This window comes from Xyrauchen texanus, chromosome 37, assembly GCF_025860055.1.
Source record: "Xyrauchen texanus isolate HMW12.3.18 chromosome 37, RBS_HiC_50CHRs, whole genome shotgun sequence".
Lineage (NCBI taxonomy): Eukaryota > Metazoa > Chordata > Actinopteri > Cypriniformes > Catostomidae > Xyrauchen > Xyrauchen texanus.
The window spans coordinates 27,627,173-27,652,968 of NC_068312.1; the positions used below are offsets into that span (position 1 = coordinate 27,627,173).

A 25,796-nucleotide genomic window follows, 5' to 3' on the forward strand; every position below is an offset into this window, starting at 1 on the left:
AAAGAGGGAGATGAATACTGAGATAAACGTAGCTGTTTTTCCAACCATCGATTTACAAAAAAGCTGATAGATTTGTGAGAAAGATAAAAGCTCACAAGCTTTTACCTGCAAATCCGTGGTCACACACACAGGTGTAGCTGTTGAGAAGATCATTACATATTCCACCATTCTGGCAGGGGTTGGACAGACACTCGTTCTTCTCTTGTTCACAATTCTTACCCTCCCAGCCAGGTTTACATGCACAGTGGTACCTACATATACACACAAACTTAGTGTGCAGCAAAATGCCTATTCATCTCTTTATTTAATCAAGACCCCATGAAATCACTAGAGGCGTGTAGTTTCTTTCCTGTGTTGATGCATTGGCTATTGAAAAAGGAAGTTGGGTGGGACATATCAATGACTCCATTTTTTTAAATAGCCAATAGCATTTAGTTTAAGTCAGACGTCAACATGATTTGCTACATGCTATTTACTAGTCAAAAGTGGGTATAAGCAGGAGGGACATTCTCATTCTAGAGTAAATCTTACTGGACAAATGAGTGAAAGATTAGTCTTGTTTGCTCCGTTTTGGAAACAGACTATAAATCTGCAATAAAATAATTATTTGAAGAGTACACTAAAGCAAACATACATGGACTAATGCCACACAACTCCAATTTTGATTTTACGGGGTGTTGAAAAGTAGATGACATGACATCAGGAATGGATAAAGGCTGTTCATACCCGTCCTGCTGCTCGACACATACTCCATGCTGGCAGGGCTTGGGACTGCAGTGATCTGCACCTGTGTGACACAGAGGACCATGAGTCCCAGCCGGACACAAACACTCAAACCCGTTCAGTTTATCCACACAAGTCCCTCCGCTCAGACACGGGTTCGAACTGCACTCGTTTATCTCCTCAGTACATCTCTCCCCTGATCCGGAGAAGAGAAAGAGAGAGACTGATTAATGATGTATGATAAATTCAACTGAATTATTAGATGCTTTAGAAAACCACTGCATTATTATGACTGAAGTAAAGATATTTGGGGTTTTTTAAAAAGAGAGAGGGAACATGATCAAGAAATGGCAGGAACTGAATTCAAACTCACACCTCAGCTCAATGTGTCAGAGCACACTAACAGCTAGACCAGAATAGAAGTTAAATTTACACATTTGGCAGATGCTTTCTTCAAAAGCAATTTACAGTGCATTCAGGGTGTAAATACAATCTGTTTAATAAAATGTAAGTTTGTGTTCCTTAAGAATCAATCCCATAACCTTGATATTGGTAGCACCTGCGCTACAGGAATATTAGCACAAATTTTTTTTGATTATATTTCAATGAGAGTGACCCATATTCCCACATTGTGTGCATCTGCATGTGGGCATTTCTGTACAGCTGTATGAACAAACCTGTGTATCCAGCCTCGCAAACACACTTGTACTCGTTGATTCCATCCTTACAGGTCCCATGCTGGCAGGGATTACTGGCACAGTCATCGTGGTTAATCTCACAGTTCACACCTGTGTAGAGGAGACAAAGACCAAATGAGACAAAGACAAATGAAATGACTCTCCAAAAGTGTGTCCATGCAAGTAATGCTTAGGGGTATTTTATGGGTACATAGTAAGGTATAAAGCCCTGCAGGGGGGTGTAGTGAGCTCTGTTAGTTGTGGGGCAGTGTAACTGAGAACCATGAATCAACAACACAGGCTCTGCTGAAGTCCTACAAATCCAAAAAGTGATGCAAGATGCACAGAGGTCTCTTAAAGGGGGCATATAATGGAAAACAGGATTTATTTTTGGCTCTTGAAATGAACGTGTTGTAGACATACTTTAACATTCATGCAAATAACCCTCCCCAATCTAGTCCATAGACCATTTATCGAAATTAAGCTGCAAAACAGGTCATTCAGAAATTGTCATAGTATCAATGGTCCACACTGATGAACAACTACTCCAATTTATAGAGGTCATTCACATATAAAAGTCAGAAAGGTACAGTGGCAAACAGCCTGCTTAATTCTAAAGGTCAGTAAAATGGTATTTAAAACTGTTTTTGGTGCTAGAAACCTTGACTGACTTCAGGGAAAGAAAATAAAATGCTATAAAGTGTAGAATATTGTTTGCCGAAGACCTTGGGCAAGGTAAAGATCATGTGTGAGACCCACCTGAGGTGCCCAGCAGACAGTAGCATTGATACTTGTTGACCAGGTCAACACAGCGTCCTCCATTTTGGCAGGGGTCACTCAGGCACTCCCATATCTGCTCGCTGCAGATGGGGCCCATGTAACCTGGGTGACACTTGCAGAAGAAGGTAGCAATTCCATCTATACAATCGCCATGGTGACAGGGCTTAGGTTCACAGTCGTTAAAGTTTTCCATACACAATAGTCCTGCGAAACCTACAAAGACCCGCATAAAAGACAAGGAATTAGTTAATGTTTAAACAAAGTCAATTATGCACAATTTAAGCCTGCAAGAAACATTAATAATACATTTTAATTATGCAGAGCAATACATATATGCTGTGCATCGCAAATCTGTGTTGTAGAGTTCCCACACTCTTTGGCCAATTAATTTCCATGACTTCACCCTGACTTTTCAAGTCATTCGTGAATTCTAGATAAGAAATTAAAAAAAATCTACTTATACACATTGCACACATAAAGAGCAACTTCTAGCTTATGAAATATTCTAGAGCTGAGCATAACCAAAACAATCTATATCCACACTTTATTAGTCCTTGGAATCTAAAAATGTGACATTCACAGATATTTACTGGTTTTCCATGACTGGTGTCATGGAGTGCATTATTATTATTTTTTCACAGGGTGAGAATGAACAACTCTATGAACAAGCTTGCAACAGTACCTTCAGCACATTCACACTCATAACCATTAGGTCGATCAAGACACTTGGCCCCATTATGGCACGGAGTACTGGCACATTCATCAATGTCAACCTGACACATTTCCCCAGTGAAACCTGTGGTCAAAACACACATACACACATTCATCATTAAGAAAGTGAACAGCAGCTGAATAACTGACAACATTTGCTGACAGTTGAATATTTGCAGAGAGTTTCTGCAGACTGTGACTGTTTTGAAGAGGAAATTACTGCACAAAGCAGTGATGAATCAATCCTTTGACACGGGTCAATATTGTACCCTCCCAGCCTGATCTCACAGTGAAATCGGAAAGTTTAGACTGACTTTTCTTTCGTCAAAATCGGTATACGTTGACCGAAATTTCGAAATACTTCCTCCAGTGGCTAAAGCGCTAAGTGTTGTAAGGCATATGGGCATGTGTCAACTCCATTTATATCCAGGAGAGGTTGCCAAATGCTAGTAGTGAAGCAAGTTGTTTTCAGCTATACAGGACATTATACAATGAAGAGAAAATCATATATTTCTAGATTCTATCCAACAACCCAAACCGTATCTTTACCTTAACAATTAGTGGAGTAAAAAAGTAATGTTAGAGGGAAAAATGAAACCTCCGTATCATGCTCGTCATTGATTATTCAAATGTGGTTACTGTCTAGCTTTGAACCCTAGTCTCACACACAGCTGATGTAACGTGCCAATCGCTCCAGGTGGAAAGGTAAACACATTGAAACTACTGCAAACATGTCTGATAAGAATGCTGCATGTCAGCACGTCGGATACAGTCGCCGATCCTAGGGTACCAAAACTATCGGAAACATCACGCCAGCTTCACGTGTGATCATGCTGACCCACCTTGAGGACACTCGCAGACGAATCGGCTGACCTGGTCCAGACATTTACCATTATTGAGACAAGGTAAGCTGCCACACTCGTTAATGTCAATCTCACAGTGCACTCCTACAAAGCCTATGGGGGGACGCACAGTCATAAGATTAATATGGAAAACAAATGAAGCCAAATCAGTGTTGTGAATATAGCTGATTACAGTGGATTATTCAGTGTGTGTGTGTGTATGAGCGTACCTGGCATACAGATGCAGGTGTAACCTCCTATCTGATCCAAGCAGGTGGCGTCATTTTTGCAGGGATTGGAGCAACATTCATTGATGTCCTGCTCACAGCGTGGGCCGGTGTAGCCTGGAGCGCAGTTACAGGTGAATGAGCCCTCTGTGTTTTCACATGAGCCGCCATGCTCACAGGGGTTTGGCCCTGATGGATAGAATGCAAGAGAGAGAGAGAGAGAGAGAGAGAGAGAGAGAGTGAGAGAGCAAGAGAGAGAAAGAGAGGTGAGTCAAGAAAATACCTGCTAAACCCAGCAAAAATTTCTGAAATGCCTAAAACCAAAGATTTCACAGACCGATTGTATTTCACTTGTCATTTGTTACTAATTTAGTTCTATTACATCAATGCATACATGCAATACACTGTAACAAATGTATGCAGAACAGAAAGAAAGGGAGAGAAACAGAGATAAACAGAGAGAGAAAATAACAGGGTTCCCACACTTTTTTGTCAAATAAATTGTCATTACCTTTCCATGACCTTCCTGGCTCATTTGTGACTACTGGTTAAGGATTTAAAAAATCTTTTTGATTCAGACTGGTTCGCTAATGAATCATTCAGACCATTTTGGGGCCTGGTTTGGATGAATCATTTCACTGAACCGATTCATAAGAACAATTTGCTCTCAAATCAAACATCAATTGCAAGCAAGTCGTACTCAACACAAGAGCAATATTTAACCAAGAAAATATTAACCAAGATTTTAGAACACAGTAAAACTCGAAAAATGTATACTCATCATTGAAAGATTTTATTCATTTACATGACATTTCCATGGCCTGGAAAACACATATTTCCACATTTGGCATTACTGTGGGAACCCTGAAAGCAGAGTTGTAAGTAATTCCAGCAGTTTTTCTCACCAATGACACATTCGTTGATGTCCTCCGCACACGTGCTGCCCTTGTATCCTGAAGGGCAGTTACAGTTGAATTTGCCGTTGACAGGGTTTGTGTCACATTGAGCTCCCATCTTGCAAGGATTGCTGGTGCAGGCATCATCAATGTGACACAGCAAGCCTTGACCATGTAAAAAATAGCTATGGTTACTAAAATATCAAACTGATTTGAGATGTCTTTAGTGTAGTGTCAGGGAGAGCAATATTCATAATGTTTCTTTTTACAGTATACTATGAAGGCCAGTTAAAGGAATATTTCATACCTGTCAACATTTGCAAACCCTCATGTCACTCATTACAATACTGTAATAAAAGTGAAATGGGAGTGGGTCTGTGAAACTCCAAAATGACAAAAAAGTTCCCAGACCCAGTTCCCATTCACTTTCATTTTACGGAAAAGAGCACCCAGGATTTTCCAAAAAAATATACTTTTTGGGTGCCACGGATGAGAGAAAGTCATAAAGGTTAAGACATAAAGGAGAGAAAATGATGGCAAAATTTTCATTTTTGGGTTGCATCGACAGGTAGTAAATCAATTATTGCAAACAATTATTCACACCGACTTTCATGACCGACACACCAATGTATTTGGTCATGCTCGAAATTCTGATGTCTAAATTAATGGTTTTACCAATGGATCATTGTGATACAGTTTTTCAAACTCAGTGTGAAGGTGTCCATATAGATGTATGGATTCGTTTTTAAATCTTGTCATACTTAGATTTTTTTCTTGCAAACATTTTTGACTTGATATGAATAGACCTTTAGAGTGTAGCCTACATTTTCTGTCAAATCAGTGGTTGTTTATACTGACCGGTCTTGCCAGGAGGGCAGCTGCAGACGAAAGAGGCAACACGATCAATGCAGGTGGAACCAGTGGTGCAGGGCTTGGCTGCGCAGTCATCAAAGTTCTCTGAGCAGTCGGGCCCACTCCAGCCGTTCACACAAACGCAGTTGTAACCGTTGAGTGTGTTACTGCATGTGCCTCCATTTTGACAGGTGTTAGGCTGCAGTCGGCATTCATCAACATCGTTGTTGCAAAACTGGCCTAGAAAACAGAAAAGTGCCAATTTCAATAGGGCATTTTGGGGGAGTTGAAAAGAGGTCCCTGCTAGCATTGAGATGTCTATTATTAAATAAATTAATGACTGATTCATTGGAATCAACACTTACAGTGAGTGTCAAATATTTAGTTAAATTTAGCTGTTCACGTTTTTTGATTACATTACATTTTGATTACACAAATTCTGTGTTGTTTATGATTCCATCTCAAAGTTGTACTCCCTAACAAATATCTAACATTCAAGTGATTGACATACACTTTGGGAATCGGTTCGACTGAATCACTAAAAATAAAAAAACGGTTTTGACTCAACATCAGTAGTTTCTAAAGTACACAAATGCATTTTTTTCCCATGTTTCCATACCAGTCCATTCAGGTGGGCACTGGCAGTTGTAAGTGTTCACACTATCCATGCAAGTGGCTCCATTCTGACAGTTGTGATTTGGACAATCATCTATGTTCACCTCACAGTTTGTTCCATTAAAACCTGATTAAAGAAAAATAATAATAAAGAAGATTATCACAACAACTCACTTTCAATTCAAGTAAATAGCAAATATCAGTATCACAGTCTGCTTTGGCATTATTAAAATGTAATTACTAAATTTGAGTGCACAGAGACATTTCTCACAGCTCGGTTCAATGCCTGAGGTGAGAGACTGGTTTTGGCCTGTTGCTGTGTTCTGCTAGAACAGCTGTCTTCAAACACTGAACTCATACAGAACATTCTATCTGGAGTCTATCTGGGTGTTTAAGTCCCAAACAAATACAGATACAACCAGTAACTCTGATTGGGTATAGGCCATGACTTAATTTATTTGACTCCAAAACTTTATTTAGGAAATGTTTTGACTGAGCATAAATTATGCTTGACCTTGAACTTAGAGAATACTAAGCAAACACTTCTGATATTCTCAAGATTTGGGTCAATAATGAAATCACAATATACACAGCTGCAATAGAAACAGTACTCAAAGATTTACACTCATTTACAAATTTCTACCAGTATATCGCCCACCCTAACTTTTATTGTGAGAAAATGTAATCCATCCAATCACTGTTTGGCTCACATCCAAGTGAACATGGACAAAGTGATGCCACAGCTCACCATGACAAAAATCTGAGCAACATGTTTTAGTTCCACCTGAACAAATGAAGTTTCTGCTTTAATTCTGCATATTTTCTGGCAATGAACACAGCTGTTTCCTAGTTCCTCTCCTAGGGAACTAACCTTGCAGGCAATGGCATACATAAGTTGTGTCGGTCATCTGCCGGCAGGTTCCACCGTTGAGGCAGGGGGAAGGAGAGCAGGGTATGTAAACCGTCTCGCAGTGGCGGCCTGTAAAACCGGGTAGGCAGTTACATTGATATGACCCTTGGGTGTTCAGACAAGTGCCTCCATTCTTGCAGAGAGAGGTGGAGACGGCACACTCATCTGTGTCATTAAAACATTGGGGTCCTTGGTAACCAGGAATACAGGTACAAGAGAATTCCCGGTTGGGCAGAGCATGGCAGGAGCCTCCGTTGGCACATGGGCTGGACAGGCAGGTGTCCTCTCGCTTACAGTGCTGACCTGAGAGGAAACACCAAAAACAATGTTAGCTAAACAGCAACAAAGCTTGACATTTATCATATATCTACCCTTACTTGATTACACTGAGATTTCTGTACAAATATTGTGTGGTAAATTAGTGGTAACTGTTTGAAGCTGCCAACCTAGACCATATTTTTGGGAATCATAGACACATTTAATGTTCAAATCATATTATGCCCCAAAACACTGTCTAGGTATGCAGCTCACTCATTAGAGAATGATGAAACAGCCTGTATATTTCTTTACACATAATAAGTAAGTTGCTATTTTCTCAGTTTACGCTACACTGTTCATTTGATTTTACTTTGTTTTATTTTATTAAGCACTATTGATTTCTTATGTTATTTGTTAACACTACAATACTGTTTATTTGCACTAATGTTATTTTACTTTATTTTAAATTGCATGATTCCTTGTTGTATGAAGCTACACTGCAAACACTTTGACAATACATATTCACAGTTTTTATCTTGCCAGTAAACCACACTACAAAAACAAAAGGGAGAAAAGAAAACAGGGAAGCAAGAGAGAGGTCTGACCTGTCCACCCACGGGCACACTTGCATTTGTACTGGTCGTTGGGGCGGAGTGAGCACGTCCCCCCATTGGTGCAGGGGTTGTTGGGGTAGCAGGTGGAGTTCTTCTGGATCTCGCAGTGCTGTCCGGTGAAGCCCAGAGGACACATGCAGCTGGGGCTGCCAGGGACTCCAGCCACACTCACAGTGCACTCTCCTCCATTCAGACAATAACCCACATAGCACGGGTCCTTATGCTGGCAATACTCCCCTAAGAACCCAGAAGCACACCTGAAACACACACAATCTACATTTTAATCAGGGTACTTCTTGGTTGATTTTATAGGATAACAAACATATCTTTTCAAATGTAAAACTCTTACCCTATCTTACTTTCATAGACAAAGTTATGTTGTGATCATATACCCTAGGAGCTTAAATCAAATCATCTTTAAATGCATTTCCTTTCTTAATAAATGTCTCTGGTGTTCATCAAAATAAAAATGAAATAACTGCAGGTGTAATCTGCTTGTGAAACAACTACTCTTTCTACTGATCTAACCAATGCCATGTGGGTAGATGACACAAAATATTACCCAATAATATAATTTTTAATATCACGTTTCCCCCTCAAGATGCACAGCATGTGTTTTATTTCTGTATATGAAAGTGCATGCATGTACAATTATGAGAAGGACACATCTATTCCACCTTCTCACTGAAGCTCTCCAGAGACACATGACCAGAACTCAAAAGAGGAAATGACATGATTGCAAAATAAGATTATTGGGAAAATACGCTTGTCTGCTCTTCTGTCTTTTTCTCTCTATCCATTCAACCCCCATCTTTCTTTCTCTCTCTGACCTTTTGAGTCATTACTAATGTTTAACTGTTGCGGTCTAGAGTGGAGTCATCAACATGCACTTCCAAATATAGAGAATGTGAATGAGTAAGAGAAGAAGAAGACAGAGAAGAAGAGCTAATAAGATTTTTTTTTTTTTTTAATCTTATTAACTTTAAATTACTTTTTAAAATTCCATTTCAGAACTGTGTAAAGGGTTCTTGTGTATGTGTGTGTGCGCAACACGCCACGGCCTGCTGCCATGCAGGTGCTGGCCTCCCAAAGGACGATCAGGTAACATAGACGAGGGACACAAAAATAAAAGCTTCTTTGACAATGTCTGTGTGTGTGTGTGTAGAGGGGAGTGTTAGGTAGTTTACGAGGACATTTTTTTAGTTTACAAACTGGTAATTACAAGGATATTATGCTATAAATGTGGTTTATGAGGACATTTCTAGTATCCCCATAATTCAAAACGCTTAAAAAAAATACTAAACTGTGTTTTTTGAAAATGTACAAATGAAATGCTTTTTGTGAGGGTTAAGTTTAGGGGTAGGGTTAGGGGATAGAATCTATAGTTCGTCCAGTACAAAAATAATTATGTCCTCATAAGGATAGCTGCACCAATGTGTGTGTGTGTGTGTATATGTGTGTGTGTGCAGGCCCGAACCATATGACTGCATGTACACACCTACTTGAGATTCCAAACAGCCCATTTCCCAAAGCGTGTCTTCAAAGACAGTATACAGAACACACACATACTGTACACAGTGAATCTGGTTTCTCCCAAGGTTATTTTTCTCCATTAACCAAAATCTAATGGAGGTTTGTGTTTCTTGTCTCAGTCACCTTTGGCTTGCTCACTGGTGTTCTAGATACAATTATCATTTATTTTTATACACAATTTACAATCATATTTAATCAAACTACACAATAAATAAAGGTTTGCTGATGGAAACACAAATTATCGCTAAAATTCTGTGTCGACATAATATTTTAAAACATTTTGATTAATTGTGCCCTTAAGATTAGTCAAATTAGTCTGTGACATGCTCTTTACACAATGCAGTGGCCGAATTAAAGCGCTAGGGCTTGGCGATATGACGATATATATTGTGGAGATTTTGCTATATTGTATATTTCGCAATATGCAAATATCCATGTGTGCAGCACGAGCGTATCTATCAGTGGGCATGCTTCACATAAGACTGAAACCAGCCTTGAGTTGGGAATGTTTTTTGCAGGCGCTGGTTTAACGGCAGATTTACCAAAGTAATTAAGCAGATCAGGCAATGCTGCAAACACACCCACAAACTCGTTGCTGATTCTTTGCGGACGGACTCTGATAAATCTATCCTGCTGCGCAGAATGTAGCAGTCCACAGTGATCTGACACACTCTGCCGGGACAGCGTCACTGACTGTGATCCAGACACCTGGATCATCATGCCGAGGTGCACTTGACAACACCGCACATCTGTACTTCTCCATCATTTCATGAATTTTTGCTGATATGTTCAATAGAAAAGTCAAGAAACTTAACAGATGCACTTAAAACAGGTGCGACATATGTGGCGTAGGATCAAACCACAGTTTGTTTACACAGATTAGAAAAGATTAGAACTGTGTCGCGTGATGATAATCACTTGTGGTAAAACAAACAATCTGTTTTACCAACTTAAAATAAAGCACATTAATATGAAAGCCAAAAGATGTGCTCCGCATTAATTCCATAATTTCTTTTTATTTCTAAAATAAAAAAATCTATATACTGTATTGCCCAGCCCTATCCTGATTCTGGTCACACTGTACAAGCATGATTTGGTCCTGTTTCCAGCTGTGTGTGTGTGTGTGTGTGTGTGTGTGTGTCACGGCACGTCATGCAGGGTAAGAACACACCCACAGCGACCTTCTGGTCACGAGATCACAGCAGTGCTGACACTCAAACAACAACAAACACACTTAAACTCGGTGCAACCAAACAGCCTGGACTCAAGGGAACAGGCCTCTTTCAGCCTGACTTACAACTGTTGTGTCACTTTATACTATTCAAAGACATGGTGGGACTTTAACTTAAATTTCACCAGGGAAAAGCCTGTGTAGACCAACATCTCTTTTCTCAAGGGTCCTCGGCATTACAGCCCTGATTTGACAGAATCAATGCAATATTATTACTTTATTAGTGGCAGTGTAATGGTGATTTAAAACTCACAAATTCAAAGAATAATATAGTAAAAATAATAATAATAAAAATAACAACATGCAACAAATTGATTCTCAGGGTGATGTCTGTAAAAGTACATTTTCATGGCTCCTCTGTGATAAAACTCATGCGTGCGGATGACAATTAAATTACAGGTGAGACTATTGAGACTTTGTCGATCACATAATTACAGTTGCGTTTGTTATATGGGGGCAGCTGTGGCTCAGGTGGTAGAGCGGGTCGGCTGGGGGGGCTGTGGTTCAGGTGGTAGTGATTAGTGGCCACTAATTGCAGGATTGGTGGTTCGATTCCCGGCCCACATGACTCCACATGCCGAAGTGTCCTTAGGCAAGACACTGAACCCCAAGTTGCTCTCAATGGCAGGCTAACGCCTTGCATGGCAGCTCTGCTGTGAATTAGTGAATGAGTTCACAGTGTAAAGCGCTTTGAAAACCACTAAGGTTAAAAAAGCGCTATAAAACTGCAGACCATTTATATGGAAAATTCATCAATCCACAAACTGTATCCTCTGTATTTGCATTTAAATATGTTTGGAATTACACTAAAGTGAAATTTTTTTTTTAACGAATGAGGGAACCACGCTGCAAAGCGCTGCGGATAATAACTGTGTATATATTCACATATGGCACAAGATAAAATTCTTGCGAAGAGCAATTCAATGAATCAAGAAGCTGTATGGACAAGACTGTTCATCAACACAAGCCAAATAAACCTGACAATGGGGGTACGCATGTTTTGTCACCCCCATCACCTCAGTTGCGCGCTCTCTCCTAACCTCATGGAAGGAGAGATAGAAGCCGCACATATCAGGGATTGTAAAGATAGTTAAAATGAAATTTGAAGAGCTATGGTTAAATGGTTTACTTATGTTTTATCTATCAAAATTACAGACATCATTTGGAATTATCTGTCAGTGTTTAAAAAGTACCGGTGACAACTTTTCTTGGACTAGTCACCCGTATAAACGAGTAGTCATGCAAGTCCTATGTATAAATGTATAGTACATGTTTCTATATTAAATGTTATTTATAAAAATTGTATCGCATTCCAGCCATAATAATGGGCCATTTTTAATTTTTACCTGATCTGGCTCTCAATTTTCTTTCCCTTCTACTTATGAGTTCCCACTCACTGTGGTGGAGCAGTGACGTAATTTTATTGTGAATTATTTAAGAAATTTCTGTTACACAATCCCCCAAATTTCACAACTGTCTATTACCGCCAGAGCTGTTGCCACGTGCAATGCAAACGTATGACACTTAGCAGTGGTCAAAAAGGATTTCCAAAATTACTTTTGGATTATAAACTCAAGAGATGTGGATTTGGATGGTAATTAAATTACTCCACAACCATGGTGTTTGTTAAAAAGTCAAGTCGGCCCGGAATTTTCTTTTGTGTCCAAATTGGGGGGGAAAGGGGAGAAAATGAAAAAAAGAAAAAGACATTAATTAAATATTTAGGTGCATTTCTGTGTGTGCGCATTAATTTCGTAACTCGCGTGGACTTCAATATTTGACATACAAATAACAATAATGAAGACAAACAAAAACACTAAGTATAAGATGAGCTCTGAATAATCACAAAATGACAAATAACTGCACGTTACAACTAAAATACCAGCAGTGAAAATAAAATCAGCAAACAGAAAAGCTATGAGCAGTACATAGTCATTTGCATAATTTATTCATACCACAAAACATTTATGGGAGTTCTTATCACAGTATTATTAGACACAGATCACTCACCTTGCTGAATAATGCACACGTCTGACAGAAATACAGAAAATAAGAAATTAAAACAATGCCAATAAATAGATGCAACAAACTCACACAGAGTGAAAATATGAGTAATTAATTTGCAAAATATCTGCAAAGATCTACACTTTAAGAGGTATGTTTATATTTGACATGTATTTATATTTGTACATATTCTGGCCTACTTTCTGTTTTAGTTGATTTAAATAAAAAATAAAAATAATTTACACATAGTTATGTGGGTAATTGACATGAAATTGTAAGTAATGTCATCGGTGTCCTGCAGAGTGACACACTTTCTTCATCTAACTATTTTAAACAACATTTTCTAATCTTGTACAGCTATATATATATTTGCACTTCTAGGAAAAAGTTGAAAGGTGATTAAGATCTTAAGAAGAAAATCTAAGAACTTGACACAGCACCTAAAATGCACACTTTCCCTTGTTCATGTACATTTCAACTTAACATCAGTATGCTGGGAAAAAATTAGATAAAGTGCTTATTTTAATTGCTTTCTCTAAAGAAAAAATAATCCACTCATCACATTTGTTCAATAGATGTTTTAAAGTTATGACCAGTGGGGCATGTTGTCATGAATAGAAGTAAATAGAAATGTATTTTTTCAAAACAAAAATTTTAAATTGAGCCGGAAAATTAAATCAATGTGGCGGTGTGTTATGGTGTGGTGTGTTGCAGGCCAGGTTTGGTGGGCCGCACTGGGCCAGAAAGATCAACGCCACGTTTTAGTCCCAGTCTGTCCCTGATTAACATAACAAATTCACAGATTTAATATTGAATAACACAACATCAACAAATTAACTACACTCACAGAATATTCAGCAGCTTAACTCATCTATAGGCCTCTTTGTTATCCTTCATAATTTTTTTTCTCTCTCTCTCCCTCCCTCCCTGTCTCCCTTTACCCCTCTTTCTCTCTCCTTCTCGAGGTGTCAGATTTCTACAGATGGTTCTTATTAGCGCCCCTCTCTCTCTCTGGCTCACTGACCTCTTCATGGCCTATCCAAGGGGCCTGGGGTGAGTGGTTGGGGGAAAATCTCTTTCTAGTTCATATTTTTATGAGACACCTCATCAGGATTTTGATTTCAGCCCACTCTTTTTCTCATGCAAAACGGAACCCACCCACAATTCCGAGATTATCTAATCTGAAGCAAATAAAGGTTAACTGGCTTTAACAAATTTTGACCAAACTTTAAATTTTTTCAACTCACATAAGGCAACTGAACATGTCTTCTCTTTAATTTCTTCCATTCTTGTTCCCTTTCTTGACATTGAGAGTCAGCCTTATTTATAGAAGCAGTCAGTCTCCCTCCTTCTCTCCATTTTCAGCTTTCTCTAATTTTCACAAGAGAGGCAAACAACCACAGGAAAACAGAGGGAAAAACAGCAGGTGGAGGGGTGCTACACGAAAGAGAGAGTAACGCAGGCAGAGAGGGACAAGAACGAAAGAAAGATTATAAGAGGAAGAAGAGAAAACGTGAGAAGGAGAGATGGGTGGGGCAGGCTGCAGTGCTGTGGTCAGAAGGAGCATGGCTTTGAGTACATATGTGATATAAATCTTCAGTGAGACATGCTGTTCTGAAAACGGCATGTCTCACTGAAGCAGGGAGGGTTCTCTGCTCTTTATATACTCCTCCTTAATATAGTCTTCCTCCCTCTGCCTCTCTTTTCCTGTGCTGCTCTCCTATGGTCTCTTTCTTTTCTCTTCGGTCAGTTACGCTTTTATGAAAAGCTTCATTGTGCCAGTGTAAAGACTGTACTCCAAACACACACTGAACTAATCTGGATTTAACAAAAGTTGGCTGAACAAATCCAAGGCTGAATTGGGCAAAGAACACAAACTAAGTGATCCAAGATTATTTTTAAAATGGGAAGACCATAACAAGTACATAGATGTTAAAATACACATTGTTTCAAAAGTATGGCCACAAGATGAAAACATAGGTTATTATAACGATATAAAGATTATGACAAAAATAATGATTGTTGATTATTGCCCTTGATATTGTAATCATGATCATTAATGTTGATTAAAAGATTACAGTGATGTCACAGGCAACCATGCATCCAGGTTCTTCAGAATAGCAGCCTTCAATGGTGAATGTGAGGTGCGCTGCAGTTTCTTTTTAGCATTAAATATTGTAATTATGTTTGTTAATGTTAATAAAAGTTGCTATAGAGGGATATGGTTTACAGGGGGAAAAATATGTGAGGGCTGCACGATATTGGAAAAAACTGACATTGCAATATTTTGTTGTTCTGCAATATATATTGTGATATGAAAAAATACAGGATGACTTCACCAGATGACATGAATAGCTCTATTTGAGAAGAATTAATTATTCTAGAATGATTGGGGTGATTTTGTACGGAACTGCATCTTCATGGAAAAGAAACTGTAAATGACTTTTTACTTTTTGTCTTATTTTGGGTAGTTTATTTTATTATAATAATTAATACACTGTTTAATTCACCATGGTTCCATTGTATTCATGTAATACTCCTCTACCAATTCACCCTAAAGTCAATGATCTAACATGTTATGATATTAATAATGTATGTTGCTTATCCTAAAATAAAGGGGCTCATTTGTGAATGACGTGTCTAGAAGGCATTTGGGAGATTACAGGAGGCTTTATCTCTACTGCAACCAGATTAAAACAGAGCATTACACTAAGGAAGTTTCATTATCACAATAATTAATGTGAATGACAAAATAAGTAATTTAACTTTAACTTAAATTTAATTTTTTAAGAATGTAAACAATAAACATCTTTCAATTTAAACCCTTTGGGGGGAAAAGTGCAGCTATACACCAACCCTGAGTGGTTTACAAAAATACAACAAAAAATAAAATGTTTCTAAAAGAAATAACTTAAAAAATAGTTGCGTGATTGTATTACATACCGCTTGACAAGCGACCGGATCATGTTTTTAAAACCCTCTTTGGTAAACGTGTTAATTGGTACCATGTCTTTCGCAAGGTGAAAGTTTTCTGCCATTTGGAACCTTTCTCGTATGGTGTAACACTGGCAAAGGCATCTGAAATAGTTTTTTGCTTTGGATGGCATTTAGATCTGGCTTTGCACTCGACATACAAAGATTTGTGGCGCTGACTTAAATTATCAAACAAATTGATCTTGTTTCCTCGTGTTGTGGCAACAATTACAAGACAATCTCGACAAAGTACCTGTTTTTGGTCATCAAAGTAGAATATACTGGCTGTAGCATTGTTATCGGAGAAGACAGTATTTTAACTTAGCATGTTTCCTAATTCTCTAATGACGTATTATGGTAATTTAATGATAAAAATATTACATATAGCATCTTTAACTTGCTTCAATATATCTGTTTGACATGTAACAGGTTGATGAATAATATACATCCTCACACGTTTAACACACTTCTATGAAAGGTGGCATAAAAATCAAAAACTACCAACAGACATGCAATATGCATCTTGACTGCTTAAATGATTGGTCCACATACAGTAAATAATAATATTTATCAAATTCAATATTCAAACTTAAAGGTGGATTAATAGAGCCAGGGCTGTATACAAACCAGATTTTTTAATCAACTCTCGCAAATGCTCTCATTTTAAACAAAGCTGTCTAAACAGCAGAATTAATAAATTATTTACACAGTGTTTATTCCTTGAATGTAACTAGCATTTGGGTTTTGTCGCATTGCTCATTTGTAGTTTGTTTATCATCTATATTGAGATTGAGCAGCACGACATGCAACCAGTACAAAATCATTTCAAATAGCTTTTTGCCGTTGTTCTACAGATTCTTTTCAAGAGTCAGGTGATGTTTATTCAGCACTAATTTTATTGTGCCACCACAAACAGAGATGAAACATATAGCAAGCATCTGCGCATCATACTGTTAAAAACCTGCGCATTGCCATGGATTGTCATTACTGATAGCGAGTGGTGGTGTAGTGGTCTAAGCACATAACTGGTAATCTGGTAATCAGAAGGACACTGGTTCGAGCCCCACACCCACCACCATTGTGTCCTTGAGCAAGGCACTTAACTCCAGGTTGCTCCAGGGGGATTGTCCCTGTAATAAGGGCTCTGTAAGTCGCTTTGGATAAAAGTATCTGCCAAATGCATAAATGTAAATGATAGGATTGTAGACTAATTTATGTGTCTCTGATTGGCCATTGCTGTTTTACTGCTCAACCCACATGTCTGGGATTGGTTCGAATTATCGACCGCTGCAAAAACACATCGTACATAGAAACCATTGAAGCAATAGCAGTAGACTTAAATGTAATACTGTAATAATCATGGTATAGTAATCACGACTAGTTTTTCAATTCATTATTCAGCCCTAATTATATGTGTTTACATGATTTCAGTGTGATAAAATCGCTCACTAAAGTAATCAGTGTAAACATATATATGCAATATTGCTAATTTGTTGGCATGGTAACGCAGTACTGGTAAACCCTGTAAGCAACTTTAAATTGACCAAACTAAATGTATGCAAATGTATGCACACAAAAGTCTTGTTAACATGTATCAATCATGTTTACATCTTGTGGGAATACTTTTGAAACAGTGTATTTAATTGTTAATGTTTATGACTTGTCCCATTAAATTCAACTGTAAGTGCCTTACTGTAAACATAATTATTTTTCCTTTTTTTTTTTTTTTTAAACATTATTCTGTGGTAATTAACTTTATGCTACAAATGCTGTGGATTGAACTTAACTTGTACTGAACCTGAAACATTCCTTTTAGTTATACTACTTAACATTAATCAAAACAAAAGGCAATCATGTTTACATAACAGTTCCAAAATAATTGAGTTATACTAAATAAATATATAAGTATTAAAGCTATAAAAGCAAACATTTTGAGACTTGCAATTCATTCAAAGTCAGAAATGTTTTTGAACGTTGTAGCAGCAAAAGAACATGTTTTGCACTACATTCCCCGAATAAAGATAATTATCTGCAATTACCCACAGGGTCTTTGTTCTAGATGACAAGAAAGGTGGTCTTTATATATCCACCCGAGGTCTCTGGGTCAACAACATGCCCATGTGATGACATTGCCAAAAAAGAACTGATTAACCATAATTGGTTTAACATATGGAAACATTTAACATGCTGAATTTAGAAAGTCACATGACCTCCAAATGTGCACAGATTTTTCACGAATAGCTGCATTTGCAAAGATTTTAAATGAATAGTTCACCCAGAAATTGAAATGTTCTCATTATTTATTCACACTCATGCCATCCCAGATGTGCATGACTTTCTTTCTTCTGCAGAACACAACTTATGATTTTTAGAAGAATATCTCAGCTCTGGAGGGGAAATCATTATGGTGACTAGAGACTGAAATAGCAAGACGTACAGTAAAAAAAATATTTGTCTGATGTGAAGTGATATTTTGGTCTATTCTCAATCATAATTGATTAGATTGCTTCAGAAGACATGGATTAAACCACTGAAGTTATATAGATTACTTTTATGCTGCCTTAATGTGCTTTTTGAAGCTTCACATTTTTAGTCACTTTTATCTTGCATTGTATGGACCTACAGAGCTCATACACATCTAGGATGGCAAGAGGGTGAGTAAACTGTAAGAGAATTTTCATTTTTGGGTGAAATATTCCTTTAATCTTACTTGTTAATTTGTTTGATGAACGGCTACAGAGAATGGAAATGTTTGTTTTGTATTTCGATATCAGTTAACAAAGTCTGTGTGGTTTGAAAACTCCTCACCTAGGATTGAGGAAACTTTCAATAGAATGCTAAAATGCTCTAACTCTTCAAATAGTTAGTTAGTTAATTAGTTGCCATTTCCAGAGGGTTTATTCCAATAGCTACACAGTGCTTTAATTGTTGGGCCGAATCCCTAGTGCAACCTGGGGCTAAGTACCATTCACAAGGACACAATGCTGATAAGCTCCCTGCTCAGGATTAAACCCACAACCTTTGTGTCAGGAACCCAGACCCTTAATCATTACAAATCAACCTCTACCCAAGTCAGAGACTTAGCAAAGAGTTTACAACAGCGTGACGAGGAGAAGGGCGTGGCCGGATTGTGAGTGTGTGCGCCTGGTGCTGAGCAGCCCGATTGTGAGTGTGTGCGCCTGGTGCTGAGCAGCCCAATCAGCGGGAGAGAGATAAGAGGAGGAGTCGGGAGTGATGGAGAGAGCAAGAGAGAGACACACACACACACGGAGCTGTGTGTGTGTGTGCGTGTGTGTGTGTCGTCATGTTATTATGTTCCAGTTCAGTCATTTAAATTGTAATTAAAGTCTTGTTGAGTGTCAATCCAGTTCCTCCTTTACCGACGAATGAGATGCTTGTCTGCCACAACCTGTCGGCACATGGAGGGGTAATCACTGGCACACCAGCGAGAGAGGTGTAGATTATTTTATTTATTTAAATTCCGCACCTGCATTCCAATCTACATCTTGATGTAATCCTTCCTCATGATCATGCAGCATGTTTACATCAGCTGAATGCGAGGTTAAACTGTAGACTGCAGTACCCAACATACTCTTGCAGCACATGCAAGCCATTCACGCATCACAAGTCGGCAGCGCTTCACGTTCGGTTAATCGTGTGAGTAAACACGCCTGCATTGCTTCAGTCAGGCTGCATGGATGACAACCTACATTCCGTGTTTCATTTGTTTCTTTTTGCTCTCAGAACAATATGTGATGTAATAAGGAAAACACCACTATTAATCCTTGAGATTTCCAACCCAGCATACACCCTCCTTAAACCATAGTCACACTCAAAATTACATTAAACGATTAAAAGAGAAAATATAAACCCACATCGTGGGGTTCAAAAATCTTTTCAAGTCCATTCAAAATATAAATTAAACCTGGTTTTAGGATTTTGCAGGTGCGATTCACCGAAAAGGGGTGAATAGTTGATCGGCTTGTGTGATCGCACACGCAGCCCGAGTCTCGTAACACTTTAATAGCATTTAGTATCACATTCAGCTGATGAAAACATGCTGTGTGATCATGAGGATTACATCAAGATGTAGATTGGAATGCAGGTGCGAAAAAGTCATATAAATAAAATATGCTGCTCTTCTCTCGCTGTTGCTTGCGTGCTAGTGATTACATTAATACAATGACATAATAAAAGAAATAGTTCAGATTCCACACAATTTTGTTATCAGTAATCAAATAAGTAGGGATGCACCGATACCGGAATCAGGTCTGATACCGCGCTCATGTACTTGTAGAGGGGTTAACATTAAGCACGCAGATTAAAATCATGTCATGTCCTAGTGAGATTATTTAACATGAAAAGCTGCGATTTAATGAGATAAATAGATTGTTGCACGTGCAGCATTTTAAATGTGATTGCTTGTGAATGTGTGCAGTCGGTGTTGTGCAGGCACAGAGACACAAACTGCTCATACATTTAGAGATCCTTGGCTCATACACGGAAAACACTATTATGAGTGTTGCACACTCTGTTTGTAGCAGATGACAGCAGGCAGAACACTAATTCACTTTTTAGCACAAGTCATGTACAGACTACATATTTATTTATGCATTATATTAGCCTTTTGTGGGTTAATAATTATTGTGATACATGTAGCGACTGGCTTCTCCGGATTCATTACGATTGAGCTCCTTGTTCTAACAAAACAGAAACACTTAAAAATAAAAGCTACAACAAAATAAAAGCTCAATTTAAATGAAAAAAGCATAACAGAAATAGATCACTTAAAACAGATTTTAAATCAAAAATGGCACTCCATGTCAAAAAGGTTGCCAACCCTTGTATTACAAAGTCAGATGTATGTCTCATTCTTCTCACAATCATGTCATCTTTCTGTCACTCAGCTGCACTTGTCAGCACGGTTTGTCGTGGGTTTAAGGCCTGGTTGTCACATTTCCCACTATTGTGTGAAGCCTCCAGTGATAGGAAACATTTGTGAGAATTTGTGTGAATGTTTTCAATAGTTTTCGGTTCCTCTTGACATGGGATGGCCCCTCTGGTCTACAGCAGTTGTTGACAAGTCTCGCTTAGGTTACCTGGCAAGGATGAGTAACTTTCTCTCCTAATAAAGTGCTTCATACCAGTGTGTGGTTCAAACACATACCCACATACTGCACCGACACATTTTCACAGATACTGAAGCCTCAAACTACAGGAAAACAAAAATACTTAATGAGCTCTAGAAGCTGGGCTTATGTTTGTGGCTGCCAACACAGAGCGAAAAATGAGAGAGAGCAAGTTTCTGTGTGAACGATGCATGTGCACTATGACAGATTTTTTCAGATACTTTTTGGTAAAGTTAGGGCCCTATGAAATACATTTTATTTTATCCCTAAATTCTATTTTTTCCTATGGACTTATTAGGGTTTTCAAGGTATAAATATTACTTAGGGGTGCACCGATCCTCGAACCTCTAATGAATGAGCGTTTGCTCAGCCATTGAAGCATGACAGTGTGGCCTTTGTAGGGTGAGCTGTTGGCAATTCTAAGCATTCACGAATTTAAACTTTCAGACATGATGTAATTTACATGAATATGCTGCTTTGTTTTTAAAAATGTGTAAGAATTACACGTGTATGTATATTAAGTTGCTCATTTTCTGGAGTCATTACGGTAGTAATTCTGACACAGTGAGCAGGAAGAGGATAAAGAAGCTGCTAATTGGTATAAAAACAAATAAAACAACAAATAACCATGTGAATAAAAATCCAAGTACATGTTATATAACGCAAGTCTTGACAATCATATATTGTGTGGAGTAATTGAGACTCTTTGAGCGATCATGAGCACTTTCAGCTTCACTCCCTTCAATATGCTCACTCGCGGTGTCAATCAAACATGTGCACTCTCCAGGTGCTCTCAATATATTTATTCTGTAAGGATCCCAATTTATATCAGATTAATGTTGGTCACAATCCCACTAATAAAAGATGTAACTGTTTAACCTTCAATAACAGCATTGTGTAATAATTAGTGATTTGTGTTACAAGATGCCAAAGAAAGTAAACAAATCATAGATATTAAGGATTTCTCACTGGAGCAGTTTTAGAGTTTGTTATGGATATATTTTTCTTATTTTTGAACGAATCTCTGCTGTGTGTGATGCTCTCACAGTTTTTAATGGTTGCCAGTATGTCAAAATGGCCTTACGATATTGACAGCAGAACTATTCATAACTGTTCGATGCAAATAAATGTTAGCAATTCACAATTAATGTAATTTTAATGCAATTTTGGTGATACTTTACAAAAAGGTTTAATTTATCTAACATTACATAATGCATTAGGTATCATGAACAAACAATGAACTATATTTTTACAGCATTTATTAATCATAATGTTAGCTAATAAAAATCCAATTGTTCATTGTTAGTTAATTTTAGTTCATAGTGCATTAATCTGCATTAACTAATACAACTTTTGATTCTAAAAATGTATTAGTACATTTTGTAACTAACATATTAAGTTAATTAGTTCATGTTAACTACAGTAATGTTGTTAAATAATGTTAACAAATGTAACCTTTTTGTAAAGTGTTACCGTAATCTTACTGTGTGGGGCAAAAACATATAACTGCAGAAATTGCAAAAGTGTACCAAAGGGCACTTAAAAAAAAATCGGTATTGGACGATCTTAGTGATAAAATAATCACAGCTCGGTTTCTGCCTCAAATCTCCTGATTGGTGCACTACTACTACTACCTCTACTACATAAAAAAAACAGTACTATTTTTTGGTCAAAATATCTTTCATTTTACGCATCCAGCTGAATCAAGCTTTTATTCTGGCATACACTAAGTAAAGACTTTGGTGAAGACCAAAGTTCCTGAGTGTATTTGACGGTAGTTTTAAATAAGCTTCCCGTTCTAAACAAAATGCTGAAATGCCACCGATCTAATCTCATAGCAGCACTGTAGAAAGAGTTTGTGAGAAGCTCACTGTGCACAAGACATAGTTGTCCCATGAAGTTATCTAAGTCAGACAAACATTCCATTGGATAAATTTAATTGGGAATTTAGTACATATTTGTTTATATTAAAAAATGCAAAATGTTTTCTTTTAAGGGTGTGGTTAGGGTTACTCTATACTATAGTAATTATAAATAGCTTTATATAACAATAACAAAAAGTCTAAAAGTATGTCCTCATTTACAGTTTAAGTCAGAAGTTTACATACAACTTAGCCAAATACATTTAAACTAAATTTTACGATTTTAATCGTAGAAAACATTCCCTGTCTAAGGTCAGTTAGGATCACTACTTTATTTTAAGAATGTGAAATGTCAGAATAATAGTAGAGAGAATGATTTATTTCAGCTTTTTTTTCTTTCATCACATTCCCAGTGGGTCAGAAGTTTGCATACACTTTGTTAGTATTTGGTAGCATTGCCTTTAAATAGTTTAACTTGGGTCAAGCTGGTCAACTGGAAATTTGGCCCATTCCTCCAGACAGAACTGGTGTAACTGAGTCAGGTTTGTAGGCCTCCTTGCTCGCCCATGTTTTATCAGTTCTGCCCACAAATTTGCCCTAGGATTGAGGTCAGGGCATTGTGATGGCCACTCCAATACCTTGACTTTTTGTCCTTAAGCCATTTTGCCACAACTTTGAAGGTATGCTTGGGGTCATTGTCCATTTGGAAGACCCATTTGCAACCGAGCTTTAACTTCCTGACTAATGTCTTGAGATGTTGCTTCAATATAGCCACATAATTTTCCTTCCTCATGATGCCATATATTTTGTGAAGTGCACCAGTCCCTCCTGCAGCAAAGCACACCCACAACATGATGCTGCCACCCCCAAGCTTCACAGTTGAGATGGTGTTCTTCTGCATGCAAGCCTCACCCTTTGTCCTCTAAATATAATGATGGTTATTACCAAACAGTTCAACTTTTGTTTCATCAGACCAGAAATTAAGATATTTGTCCCCATGTGTACTTGCAAACTGTAGTCTGGCTTTTTTACGGTTGTTTTGGAGCAGTGTCTTCTTGCTTGCTGAGCAGCCTTTCAGGTTATGTCGATATAGGACTTGTTTTAATGTGGATATAGATACTTGGCCACCTGTTTCCTCCTGCATCTTCACAAGGTCCTTTGCTGTCGTTCTGGGATTGATTTGCACTTTTCGCACCAAACTATGTTCATCTCTAGGAGACAGAATGTGTCGCCTTCCTGAGGGGTATGATGGCTGCATGATCCCATGGTGTTTATATTCGCATACTATTGTTTGTACAGATGAATGTGGTGTGGTACCTTCAGGCATTTGGAAATTGCTCCCAAGAATAAACCAGACTTGTGGAGGTCCACAATTTTTTTTTGGCTAATTTCTTTTGATTTTCACATGATGTGAAGCAAAGAGACACTGGGTTTGAAGTTAGGCCTTAAAATACATCCACAGGTACACCTCCAATTGACTACAATTAGCCAATTAGCCTAATTGGCTAATTGCCTAAAGGATTGACATAATTTTCTGGAATTTTCCAAGCTGCTTAAAGGCACAGTTATCATAGTGTATGTAAACTTCTGACCCACTGGAATTGTGATATAGTCAATTAAAAGTTAAACAATCTGTTGACAAATTACTAGTGTCATACACAAAGTAGATGTCCTAAATGACTTGTCAAAACTATAGTTTGCTAATATGAAATCAGTGGAGTGGTTCAATTTTTTGAATGACTTCAACCTAAGTGTTTTTAAACTTCTGACTTCAACTTTAGATAAAAACGAATGTGTGTGTGTGTGTGTGTGTGTGTGTGTGTGTGTGTGTGTGTGTGTGTGTGTGTGTGTGTGTGTGTGTGTGTGTGTGTGTGTGTGTGTATATAATCAGTGCTTGAGTAAATCATGGCCTCTGCCTGCCACTCTTCACACACGGCTTAGCTGTTGACTTTAGCTTGAGTGTTATCGACAGAATTGGGAACATGTTCCTGAAGAGCCAATAACACTATCTCTCTCCCACTCTCTCTCTCTTTTACGACTGGAGTTTCTGGTTGGCAGATGAAAGAGATTGAGAGAGGTAGAGAGTGGTGAAAGGAAGACAGGAATGAAAGGAGGATAAAATAAAAACAGAACAATAGGACATGTTAAGAGAAGGGATGATATAGCAGAAAGATTCAAATGGAGGAGCGAGAGAAGGATAGGGTAACAATGAAAAAGGAGCCAAAAAAAAGGTTGTAAAGGAACACAGGGATGTGAGATAGAGGGATGATTGACAGAGAGATGAGGAGAGAGGTATTGACAGAGTAATCTCTCTCTCTACCTCCTCTATCTCTCATCTATGTCTCAGATTTCACCCTCTTGAGTGCTAGAGATGTCTCCGCACTGTTCTACTCTCCCCACAGGCATATTCTACCTGTCAGATCAAACAAACACTAAGCTGACTCCACTCTCCACTCCTACCAGAGAGAAAAAGAGGGAGAGGAATGGGGAGAAAGGGAGGGGGGGAAGGAAGTGAGGGGTAAAAATTTATACGTTTGCACCCCGTACGCTGGCCAAAAACAAAGAGATCTTGTTTAATGTGAAAATAAGATTCTGGGCAGTGAGAGGGAGTGAGCTATTCCAGCCAGTCTCACTCTCTTCTGCTCTCAAAACACTCACATACAGCCAGCTATTCTCTTACTGCTAACTCACTCACTCTGGCTCATAGCAAAGCAGATCCATTTGCAAGTTGCAAAATTCTTCTTTGTTCTAGTAGGAATGTAAAAAACTGCATAGTATAAAAATTGACAACACAGTCTTAAGTAAGCCCTGTTACGCTGCTCTGTCACGAGCCTTTACGAACGTGTTCGAAGCATATGCACTACAGCTGTTTTGTGTTATACTTTTAGCACAGTCAACGGCAGGCACATATGCAGATGTGCAAAGACAAAGACAGTCCACATGCAGCCTAGTTTTTCTA

At 38.1% G+C, this 25,796-nt stretch overlaps 1 protein-coding gene across 1 annotated transcript in view; it reads right to left on the reverse strand.

Moving 5' to 3' along the window:
* The window catches only part of LOC127630528 (neurogenic locus notch homolog protein 2-like), a 72,450-nt gene that overhangs the window by 23,977 nt on the left and 22,677 nt on the right, over positions 1–25,796 (reverse strand). The window contains 12 exon segments of the mRNA XM_052108116.1: positions 106–251; positions 727–919; positions 1,401–1,511; positions 2,160–2,393; positions 2,863–2,976; positions 3,734–3,847; positions 3,964–4,149; positions 4,866–5,021; positions 5,715–5,948; positions 6,328–6,450; positions 7,195–7,536; positions 8,097–8,362. Of these exon segments, the coding sequence (XP_051964076.1) occupies positions 106–251; positions 727–919; positions 1,401–1,511; positions 2,160–2,393; positions 2,863–2,976; positions 3,734–3,847; positions 3,964–4,149; positions 4,866–5,021; positions 5,715–5,948; positions 6,328–6,450; positions 7,195–7,536; positions 8,097–8,362 (2,219 nt within the window).